Source organism: Papio anubis, chromosome 1 (assembly GCF_008728515.1).
Source record: "Papio anubis isolate 15944 chromosome 1, Panubis1.0, whole genome shotgun sequence".
NCBI lineage: Eukaryota > Metazoa > Chordata > Mammalia > Primates > Cercopithecidae > Papio > Papio anubis.
This window is the reverse complement of record NC_044976.1, coordinates 202711368-202724032: the sequence shown is the minus strand read 5'-3', so window position 1 is coordinate 202724032 and position 12665 is coordinate 202711368. Positions and strand designations below refer to the sequence as shown.

Genomic DNA, 12665 nt, shown 5'->3' with positions numbered 1-12665 from the left:
TTATGAATTCTGGCTGCTAAACATAGCCACTGTTATAATAGTATCATTCTACTTTCAAAAAAAATATGTTTCATCCCTCAAAGTTTTGTTCACATCCAGATATAATTCACATTCCACTTGTATGTTTTGAACACAAGTTATGTGTATGGCACTGGGCTAGGTGCTGTCATATTTGATGTCATTTTATCTTTAAGGGAAGTCTTCAGGGTAGGTATTATTTCATCTGGGGGTTGAATATCTAAGGAAACTGCAGTGCAGAGAGTACTGGAACTTGGGGCATCGAAGGGACCCTGATCCAGTGTTCCTTCCTAGTTGCCCTTTTGTCACTATTAGGGCTTCCAGTGCTCACATCCCCCTTGGCAGCCACTGCTGTGATTTCTCACAATCCCACTTCTGACACCAAACAGAGTCCCTACCAACCGTTCCTTCCCAGTGCTGAGCTTGATAGCTGTTAGGAGTTACACATAGTTTCCCAAAGGACCACTTTTCTTCTGTCTACTGTTCACTCCTCTACTCCTCCCTTTTCCCTGCCCTTTCAGGTAAAATCTACAGATACCTTCTGAGAACTGGAGAACCTCTAATTTAATTTTCAATATCCCCCCACAAAAAAGAGGCCAATAATTTAAATCCATTTGTGCCTGTTCAGACTTTGGGGAGGTTCTGTAGAGCTGATCACTTACTCTCTTTCACATAACAGGGTATAATATCTATTTTAGTTTTTATTAGATATGGTTCATTCTCAAAATCACAAACCTGACTTTAAGTTTGTTTTAAATAACATATTATTTGTAATCCATTATTCCCCATCTTATTTTTGCCAGTTTCCATTTTCAAATTTGTGTTGTTAACTTGTTCTTTCACAATTAGACTATATGTATTGTCTCTTGAACTCTATTTGTTTTGCTGTGAAAGTGGCTTTCTCTTTACTGATGAGCACTGCTTGATGTGTCGATTCACCTGGGCCCCCTTAAGCACGATTGTAGAAAGAGCCCAGACTTTGGCTTCCAGCAAATCTCTTCCTAATCTGGGACCTTGGACCAGTGGCCTAATCTCTCAGAGCCTCAGTTTCTTTTAGGAAACTGAACTATTGTGATCTTTTAAGGATTAGAGATAATATATGGCATAATTATGACTTTACTAGTTGGTGGCAGTTACTAATATCATCAAAAAATCTTATTTGTTATCTGGAACTCTTGAAAGTAGCATTATTTGAGCAGTAGAATTTCTCAGGTATCTCAGAAGGCATAGTCTTTTATACTTAAATTCCAAAAATTCCGCCCAAAATATTTCTAAAAGATACACTGTCCTTCCCTGCCTTCTTAAGAAGAATATACTGACAATAATGTAAGTTGTTCTTGATAATTCAGATTCATTAAATGAACATTGGATATTATGATATAAACACTAATCCATATGAGGAGTGTATGTAAATGCAATTATCTTGCTTTTTAAAAAGAACCTAAGTTCAACTTTTTTTTTTTTTTTTTTTTTTTTGAGGCGGAGTCTTGCTCTGTCGCCCAGGCTGGAGTGCAGTGGTGCGATCTGCACTCACTGCAAGCTCCGCCTCCCGGGTTCCCACCATTCTCCTGCCTCAGCCTCCCGAGTAGCTGGGACTACAGGCGCCGCCACCACGCCCGGCTAATTTTTTTTGTATTTTTAGTAGAGACGGGGTTTCATTGTGTTAGCCAGGATGGTCTCGATCTCCTGACCTCGTGATCCGCCCGTCTCGGCCTCCCAAAGTGCTGGGATTACAGGCTTGAGCCACCGCGCCCGGCCTAAGTTCAACTTTTATCCTTTCCTTTGTCCTCCCCTTTCCTAAACTCTTTCTCAGAATCATAGAATTAAACTTGCAGGCCCAACTTACTGGGCAATGCAACATAATCATTCTTTGGCAAGGTTTAATGAATCAGAGACATAAACGTCTTTTTTTGTCAGTTTGTCCACGCATTCATTTTTTTTTCATTATTTAGATCACTTACAGTGAAAGATAAAAGTGATGAACATGAAGCTCCTTCTCAGACTCCACTGAGGGTCCGCAATTATGCGAGCCCCTTAATTGTTGATGCACTCCAGGGAATGCCCAAGACCCCTTTACTCCATGCCCTCTTCTGGGATGTCAGTCCTACACTCTCTGGTGACTCACTTCTCGCTCCAGAGATAGACACAGATGTAGATGCGTTTATGCATGTGTGATGATGTTATCATGACTGGTTTGCTCGCCTATTCCCAGAAATTTCCAAACCCCTGTAAGGTGGAAACTCTCTCTTGTTATGTTTTCAATTTTCAACATATATTACATATAGCATTTGGTTTATATAATCTACACAGTAACTATTTTGTTCGATGAGTGAAAACATGAATGATATTAAAATGATGAGAAATTGAATTTGAATTTGAATTTGGTACCAGAAAATAGTCCAAGAATAATTGCTGTTATTCACCAAAACATGTAGCTCTGGGCTTCTTGGATATCGAAGGTAAAAAATAAAATTTTATGAACCTTTTTTTCCCATAAAAGAAGTCAAATCTTTTTTTTTTTCATTAATTTTTGAGGATTTTTTTTAAGCAAGGATTTTCATTTAAGCAGCAATAAACAACACAGTATGCTGGAATCTTTAATAAGTTTTAAAAAAGATGCAGGCATAGTCTTCATGTAATTTTTTACATACTGACCTTTCCTAACAGCTAAGCATATCAAATGAAACCCCACCTTAAGAAGGCATTTTTCTTCCTATTGGAAGGAATGCTCTCATCTTAGCTGTTGCTTACCCTTGACCTGTTTATGCATCATACATGGATTCTTACATAACAAGGACAGTAAACCATGGGCTCCTGTGCACCTAATTCTTATTTACACTCTTTGTCCATGTGGCTTCAAGGAAAAGGACTCCTTTGTGGGGGGAGGTTTACTATAAACCACAAGTTCATCATCATGCAAAGAAGCTGTTCCTGCTGAGATGACACCAGGCAGTTTCCACAAAGCTCTCTTCTGTGTTGAAATAGAATTCCAGGCACAAGCAGCACTTACAATCTCAACTTTCCTGTTATCATTCAGTCCAACTCATCCTGTATATTGCCTTCATGATGGATCAACTTTCCCTGTAGATGCCTTTTGCATTAATATTTGATATCCGGAATAACTCCATTTTCCATAGGCTGAGTAAGCAGATTAGCATCTGGAAATGGAGAGATGGTAAAATTTGCTTTCTTGGAGAGTTCTGCAGTGGCCTCTAATGAAGCAGCTGCACTGCCTCCATGCATGCCAGGCACTTTGACATCAGTGACTTCCCCTAAATTAGGAGAAAACTTGTGCAGTCTGCCCATGTATAACCTTGTGCTTTGTAAGCCAAAGGGAAATGTAGGAGTCCTTTAAAAGCCGATGTCACCTCCACCGCTGCCGCTGCTCTTTGTCCCATACTCATCCCTTTCTTGTCTTTGCCCTTTTTAATCTCCTGTGTCTTATGTTTGTCGGCCTATGGGAAATCAGAACCTTAAATCCATGTTGGAAAAATGCAAGACAAAACCAAACAAAAATACAGATTAGAATAATCCAGCAATTCTATTTCTGAGTGTATATCCAAAAGAATTGAAAGCAGGAGCTGGAAGAGATATTTGCACACTTGTGCTCCTAGCAGCACTATTCACAATAGCCAAAGGGTGGAAGCAACTTCAATATCCATTGACAGATTAGTGGACAAACAAAACATGATACATACATACAAGGAGTATTATTCAGCCTTAAAAAGAAAGGGAATTCTGATACATGCTACAACGTGGATGAAGCTTGAGGACACTATGCCGAGTGAAATAAGCCCGTCACAAAAAGGTTCAACTACTATATGATCTCATTTACATGAGGCACCTAAAGTAGTCACATTCATAGGGACAGAAAGGAGAATGGTGGTTAGCAGAGGCTGGGGGGAGGGTAAATGGGGAGTTGCTAAACAGATACAGGGTTTCAGTTTTGCAGGATGAAAAGATTCCAGAGATCTGTTGCACAACAGTGTGAATATTGTTAGCGCTATTGAACTTTAAACTTAAAACGGTTATGGTGGTAAATTTTATGATATTTGTTTTTCAACCACAGTTAAAGATATATAGAGGTTAGAAATAGAAGCTCTGAAGGGGGCTGGGGTGTCTAGAGAAGGCTTAAGGATGGTAGCAAGAAGTGACAAGCAAATGGTCAAACAGTGAGGGAGGAGCTGCATGGGAGCTTTGGTTTTAACAGTTTCTGTACACGAGAACAGGAGACAAAACACAGGTGGGATGTCCAATAGGAGGCTCCCCACTTCATCTGGGACCTCACTGTTAGGATTAACTAAGCACATTCTATTACCAACATCTTCACTAGGGGGACTGCATGGAAAACTGCCTGTTCCCAACCTTGTTCCAGGCTCCTAAGAGTCCCTCAGTAAGTAGTTGATAGACAAATCAATGAAGACTAATTTTTTTTTTAAAGTGAATTCTTTTCCACTGAATTAGAGCTAATCAGAGATGAATTAGGGGTTAAAACTTTTAATATCTGGGTCTAAATTTCCCCACATTTTAGTTTGAATGATTTAGATTTTTTCAATAAATAGTTCAGTTTTTCTTATAGCCGGCTTCACCAATAGCCTAGATAGTCCCAATGAAAATCTTTTTGCTCTTAGTAAAATTTGAATATGTATCTCAACATTAACACACTTTTCAGAAATGAAGTCATTTAAGATCTTTTATTGAATTCCTACTTTTCGTAAGAACTATTTTTATAGCAGTTTCTTGGCCTTAATGAGCAGCAGCATTTTGATGTGATGAATAGCATAATTTTAATGGTACATTGTAAAGGAATTGAAGTGTGTTGGTAAGAAAAACCCTTTTTGTTGATCATTATCCTTTTCTTATTTATTTTAACTGAAATATGTTGGTTTACATTTCGGAATTTGAACATCTACTTTTTGTATTTTTAAATTATGGTGTATATATATATTTGTGGCCATGGCATGACAACATGAAACACTTTTTTCTGTTGTTTCTTTTGGTATCTGAAAGCATGTGAGTCAGGATCTGGAAGCCTCGTCATGTTCTTCAACACAAGGAAAATTTAACCGAGAGCAGTTTTACAAATTTATCATTTTCCCTGGCAAGTGGATTAAAGTCTGGTACGATCGACTGACCTTGCTGGCATTACTTGATCGGTAAGCCACTGAGCATGCACATGTGCTGTCAGAAGGCACACCGGGCACGCGACAGTGCCCACTGCATGCTTTCAAAGAGAAAATTGTCACTCGCACATTTTCAGGTTGTGCACTTCCTTTGCTGACAACCCAAAGTCAAAGCAATAAGATCCTGACAACTTAACAAATTGTAGTTTAGCAGTTACAATGAGAAATAAGAGAGTTACAATACGTAACTGTCTTATTAATAATAAATTAATGTATTAATAATAAGAAATAATGAGAAATAGTTACAATAAGAAATAAGAAGTGGTTTGTATTTAAGGTTCGTTTGGGCACAGTAGCATGCTTGGGTGTACTCATGTCTTGCCCCAGTTTTGTGGGAAAGCTTGAGGCCCATCTGTAGCACAGGGCCTGGCCTGACTGGGTGTGGGCATGGGGAGAGGAGGGAAGATGAAGTAGGGTGATTTCTGGCTCTTTCCCGGACACCTTGGATTCTAATTGCTCACTTGTGTCTGATGCACACTCGTTTGAACGTTAATTTTTCCTTTAATCCCCTTTTCTCTTTCTCACCTCCTCCTACCACTATTCCATATAGCAAAATGTTGTGGGGTTGGAGCTGTGGTTACTGGGTAGGGAGAAAGAGGAGGAGAAGTTAAGATTAGTTAAAACATGATGGAGGCTGAGCATGGTGGCGCATGCCTGTAATCCCAGCACTTTGGGAGGCTGAGGCCGGTGGATCACCCGAGGTCAGGAGTTCAAGACCAGCCTGACCAACATGGTGAAATCCCATCTCTACTAAAAGTAAAAAATTAGCTGGGTGTGGTGGTGCACGCCTGTAGTCCCAGCTACTCAGGAGGCTGAGGCTAGAGAATTGCTTGAACCCAGGAGGCAGAGGCTGCAGTGAGCCGAGATTGTGCCACTGCACTCCAGTCTGCACAACAAGAGCAAAACTTAGTCTCCCCCCAACCCCCCCCAAAAAAACATGATGGAGATGGGCCTAAGGAGTGGGAACTTCTCATTTGTATCTTTGCCTACCTAAGAATTTGCACATAACAGTTTATGATGTTCAAGGGCTGAGTAGCACTGACTACATGGTTGGCTTGAAAATTTCAGATGCTATTACTAATGCTGCCATAAGCAATTGCTGAGTTTCACGGTTTAATGCCAGCCCTTGGGGGCAGTGGAAAACCCAATTGCCTGTCTTGTTGTCATTGGTCCCCCAGTGACTGGTTGTTATAGTAATGTCTTAAATAGTGTGATCACATATGAAAAAAACTATAGTCGTGCAAAATTACAACAGTAAATTTCAGGACCCACAAGTCAGGGAATGGAGTTATAATGGTTTTCCTAACAACACTATGTTACCCAAGGGGCACACACTTAGAAGGAACATTTAATACTTAACTAATATTCCAAGATAGTATACTCTGATAAATGAGGCATTTTTGAAATATTAATTATTTTCTGTTAAAAAGAAATTATTGAAAGTTGGACTAGCTTGCATTAACCTTGCATATCAAAACAAAAATAAATATATCTATGGATTTGTTTGTTATTTTAAAATCTACTTGGTGACAAAAATTCAATGGAAATCCATTGGAGGTCTAAGAAGGATGATGAGGATGATCACACTTTTTAAAAGCTTATGTTTTTATTATTTTAATCACCTTTCTGGCAAGTCACAATGGGTTTTTTAATGTTGTGCTTAGGGATGACCTAGAAATAGCATCATTTCCTTATCCATAGATCCTTCAGCTGGTGTGAGGAATCCCTGGACTTGAGTCAGCCTTGGGAATTAAACCCGGTCCCTACGACTTATTAGTGCTGTGATCTTAGGATGGCTATGAAACCTTTCAGTGCATCAGTTTCCTGTTTGTTAAATGGGTATAATCTATATGACAGGGAGGTTGTAAAGACTAAATTAATTTAGTCATTGAAAGAATTCTTTAAATACTAATTGCTATTATTATTTGGAATGTGGCCCAGCTCCCAGAAAGAAGAAAAATTAAAAATAAATAAAATTAGGATAGCCAAAGTAGATGTTGTCAAATCCAGACACTAAAATTTAGACTGTTAGTTCATAGGCAAAATCACTTTTTTTTTTTTTTTAACTTTAAGTTCTGGGATACATGTGCAGAACGTGCAGGTTTATTACACAGGTATACATGTGCCACGCTGGTTTGCTGCACCTATCAACTCATCATCTAGGTTTTAAGCCCCACATGCATTAGGTATTTGTCCTAATGCTATCCCTCTCCTTGCCTGCCACCCCCTGACAGGCCCCGGTGTGTGATATTCTCCTCCCTGTGTCCATGTGTTCTCATTGTTCAACTCCCACTTATGAGTGAGAACATGTGGTGTTTGGTTTTCTGTTCCTGTGTTAGTTTGCTGAGAATGAGGCAATATCACTTTTTATTCAGAGCCATATAAGCCTACCTAAAGTCATCTGTTAGCAGATGATGGTGATCTGGTTTTACAGTTCAGAGTCAGTTAAAATAAGGACAGGGACTACATGAACTCACAACTCACAGTGAGGAAGGAGGAAGGAACCCAAAATACTGACCTAGAAAAACCGAGCTGTTTGGGACCTTTGCAAGGAGAGCATAATCCCCAAACAGGGCTGTGGGTCAGAATCATCTGGGAAGGTGGGTAAAAATGCGTAATATGCATAATAAAAACAAACTGTAAGGACTAGGCAGGAAGCGGAAGAAATCAGTGGGTAACAAGCACTAAAATTGCACTAATCATTGCAATAAACTCCCATAGATTAAGGCATTCTGCCTGACATTCTTCAACTTAACTCTTAGAGTCAGGCTGTTCTTCCTTAAAAATGTTTTCTTAGTCTTTGGGCAGTAGTTTCATGGTTCCTGTCATTGCAGTCCCAGCTATTTGCCTGCAGTTCTCCACCTATTCTACTCAGATGTTTCCGGACTTGTCCTATTCTTCTTATTTATATTCTCTTATTTCATATCTTGCCATTACACTTTCCTGAAAAACACTGAGGGTTTATTTTCATTTATCTAGTTGATTAGGTTAACATCTGAAATAAGAAGTTGCCCTTCTGTGCATCATTTCAACATTTCATTCATTCAACAAATATTAACCAAAGCACCTGTTCCATGCTCGGATCTGTACTGGGCACTGGGTATGGAGTGATGAATGAAACAGCCATTGTCTCTGCCCTCAGGGAACTTACTTTCTTCTGGGAGAGGGGAGAAAACTGTAATAGGTGCCATGAAGGAAACACATAAAGGCCTGAGATAGAGAGACCTGAGAGGGAAGGGCACTGATGTTCAAACTGGTAGTCGGCAAAGGCTTTTCTGAGGAGGAAACACACAAACAGATGTAAAATATGAGAGGTAGCTGGCTATATGACAAGTAAAGAGGGACTCATTCATGCTTCTCAAACTAAACTAATTGTCATCATTGTTATCGTGAGAACACACACTTACAACTCTCATCCTTAAAAATCCTCCTTAAAACCATCATTCTCAGCAAACTAATACAGGAACAGAAAACCAAACACTGCATGTTCTCACTCATAAGTGGGAGTTGAACAATGAGAACACACGGACACAGGGAGGTAAACATCACACACCAGGGCCTGTCAGAGGGTGGGGGACAAGGGGAGGGAGAGCATTAGGACAAATAGCTAATGCATGCAGGGCTTAAAACCTAGATGACAGGTTGATGGGTGCAGCAAACCACCATGGCATATGTATACCTATGTAAAAAACCTGCACGTTCTGCACATGTACCCCAGAACTTAAAGTATTTTTTAAAAAATCCTGTCTTACCCCACTTTCTTACCAGCCACTGTCCTGTTTCTGTGCTCCTCTTTGCAGCAGAACTCCTTGAAAGGTTGCCTGTGTTTGTTTCCACTTGCTCTTCTTTCATTCTCTAATAATCCTGTCCCATTCAGGCTCCCCCAACCCCAAAACTCCATTGAACCTGCCCTTGTCAGGGTCACCATTGACTCCATCTTTTACTTCTCACGTTACGAGACTCATTTAGAGTATTTGACAGAGTTAATTTCTCCTCCTGCCTGGTAGAGGTTCTCTTGGTTTCCAGTACTCAGCATTCTCTTGGTTTTCCTTCTGCCTTGCTGGTCACTGCTACGTAGGAAGGGAAGATTTACAGGTTTTTCTGCCTCCTGACCCTATAATGGTGAAGTCCCCAGTGGCTGCAAAGCTCTTAGTCTTCATTCTTTCTCTATCTGCCCTCTTTTCTTTGGTGATGGCATTCAGTCTCATGGCTTTTAATATGCCAACAACACTCAGATTTGTATCACCAACTTGGACTCATCTCCTGAATTCCAGACTTTTATATCTAACTACCAAATTGACATCTCATGATATCAGGATGACATCTCACATCCAAGACTGAGCTCTTCATCTCACCCTCACCCAAGCCTGCTCCACTTGTGGTCTTCCCCATCTCAGGTGATGACAACTCCATCCTTCTGGTTTCTCTGCTTAAATATCTTGGAGTTGTCCTTGAGTCTTCTTTCCTTTCACACCTACACTCAGTCTCTTATAGGAAGTTACTTTCATTGTTCCTTCCAAGTGTATCTATTACATCTTTTCAGTGTTAATATGACCACCTGGTCTGAGCCATTTCATCTCTCATCTGGTTACTGCAATAACATCTTCCCTGCTTATAACCATTCATTCTCTTTGTATAGCTTTTTTTTTTTTTTTTTAACTTCTCACATTACTGACTCGTTTGCCTAGACTGTTGCCTAGGCTGGTCATAAAATCCTGGGCTCAAGCGATCCTCCTGCCCCAGCCTCCCAAGTAACTGGGATCACAGGTGCCCGTCATGCTCAGCCCCTGTACAGTATTCTTAACACAACACAATAAGGCTTTTCAACGTCACTGCTTTGCTGACTGCCCAGCAACGGCTCCCCATTTCACTCAGAATGAAAATCAAAGTGCTCACAATGCCCATAAGTCCCCCATGCTGTAGCCACTAATTTGCTTTCTGGCCTGATCTCCCACTATCCCTCTGGGCTTTTCTGCATCCATACTGGCCTTCCTTTTGTCTTTCAAGCATGCCAGGCAGTCCTCCAGCTTAAAACCTTTGTACTGGCAGTTCCTGCAGCCTGGAGCATTTGTCTCCCAGACATTTGCAGTGCCAACTCCCTCACCTTTTCTCTTACCTATATTTTTAGGTATCCATCAAAATGTTATGAGCATCATGAATTTTACGGACCTGAACACACCAAATATATTGAGCACTATTAAAAGTGCATAGTGGAAAATAAAAGACACCCACAATTTCCTTTTTGCCAAATATATTTTGGTTTCCCCAGATTAAAAAAAAAAAAATTCAGGCCGGGCACGGTGGCTCAAGCCTGTAACCCCAGCACTTTGGGAGGCTGAGACAGGCGGATCACGAGGTCAGGAGATCGAGACCATCCTGGCTAGCACGGTGAAACCCCATCTCTACTAAAAATACAAAAAACTAGCCGGGCGAGGTGGCGGGCGCCTGTAGTCCCAGCTACTCGGGAGGCTGAGGCAGGAGAATGGTGTGAACCCGGGAGGCGGAGCTTGCAGTGAGCTGAGATCCGGCCACTGCACTCCAGCCTGGGCGGCAGAGCGAGACTCCGTCTCAAAACAAAAAAAAAAAATTCAGCTTGAGCCTCATGGTTATCTGAATACTCAGCCTTTCTATATATTTGTATGTTATCTTTCTACCCTACTTCTATTATTCTGTAATATATCAGCTACAGTTCAGTCAACCAAATCACCCATTGTTTTCCTTCTCCTGGCTGTTGTCCTCAGTTTCCTGTCCTTCCTTGTGTAGGAGGCCCAAGGCTATGCCTCTTGGCAGCCTCAGCTCCAGACTTATTTTATTATAGTTATTTATTTTTCTATTTCTTTGAATCTGTGAAATCTGTATACATATCTATCAATCATCTCTATAGCTATCTGTCTGAAATTATATATGAAAAGTCCCTATCAAATGATTCATGCATTTGTTCATTTCTTCAAAAGTTTTCTCTTTACTGTTTCTTACATTTTTGTTAGCTATTGAAGCATCAAGTGTCAGCGTTAGATATGGGTTCTTTTTCACTCATTTTTTCATTCGTTAAAAAATGTTCCACAGAATGGAAGAAAATATTTTAAAAGACAAAGGATTATTATCCGGTATACAAAGAACACTTAAAACTCAACAGTAAGAAAAAAGAACAACCTGAAAATGGGCTTAAGTCCCAAATAAACACCCCAACAAAGAAGATATACAGATGACAAATAAGCATATGAAAAGACCCTCAACATCAATAGTCCTTAGGGAATTGCAAATTAAAGCAACAATGAGATACCAGACATAGCTGTTAGAATGGCCAAAATCCAAAACACTGACAACACCAAATGCTGGTGAAGATGTGGAGCAACAGGAACTCTCATTCTTTGCTGGTGGGAATGCAAAATGGTACAGCTACTTTAGAAGACAATTTGGCAGTTTCTTATAAAACTAAACATATTGTTACCACACGATCTAACAATCATGCTCCTTGGTGTTTACCCAAATGGGTTGAAAACTTATGTCCACGCAAAACACTGCACATGAATGTTTATGACAACCTTATTTATAATTGCCAAAACTCAGAAGCAATCAAGATATCTGTCAAAAGGCAAATGGATAAACAAACTGTGGTATCTTCATACAGCGAGATACTATAAGAGATAAAAATAAGTGAGGCACTAAGCCACAGAGCCATGGAGGAGCACTACATGCATAGTACTTAAAGAAAGGAGCCAATATGCAAAGGCTACATACCGTATGGTTCCAACTATATGGCCCTCTGGAAAAGGCAGAACTATGGAGACAATAAAAAGATCAATTGTTGCCAGGGCTTAGGGTGGGGGAGCGATGAATAGGTGGGGCACAGAAGATTTTTAGGGCAGTGGAACTTTCACTAGAGTTCCCATTTGGTGGAGACATGCCATTATACATTTGCCAAAACCCAATGTATAACACCAAGAGTGAACTCAAATGTAAACTATGGCCTTTGGGTGATACTGATGGATAATGACGTGTTAGTGTTGGTTCATCAGTTGAGGCTGATGGTGGGGTAGGCTGTGTGTATGTGTCTGTGGGGAGGGGCTATGTGGGAACTCCATACTTTCCCCTCAGTTGTGCTGTGAATCACAAATGTCTCTCAAAAATATAGCCTATTAATTTTTTTTAAATGTTCACAATTGCCTACCTGCTAGGCACAAAGTAGTCAATTATTCCTGTCTAAAAAAGATATCAGCTTAGTGGGGTAGAAAAACAGATATATGAGCAAAAACTGGAAAGGTGAGATGTATACTCAGAATCCTTGTGAATGACCGACCCAAACACCCAGGCCCCTTGTTCCCTGACCCTGTGGTCCGTGCCATCCCCTGTGACTCCATATCTGCCACTCCCTTCCATGGCCTCACCCTGCATCTTATCCTCTCACAGAAGTCTTCCACCTCTGACATTATAATCCTGTCTCTGCTCATCCTTCGTATCTCT

General features: G+C 40.4%; 1 protein-coding gene across 3 annotated transcripts in view; it reads left to right on the top strand.

Annotated features, from left to right (window-relative positions):
• The window catches only part of PCNX2 (pecanex 2), a 304697-nt gene that overhangs the window by 60455 nt on the left and 231577 nt on the right, over positions 1-12665 (top strand). For all 3 annotated transcript variants that reach the window (XM_021931429.2, XM_021931434.2, XM_017953734.3), the window contains exon 10: positions 5029-5174. In XM_021931429.2, coding sequence (XP_021787121.2) covers positions 5029-5174 — 146 coding nt within the window. The remainder of the gene's footprint in view (positions 1-5028; positions 5175-12665) is intronic.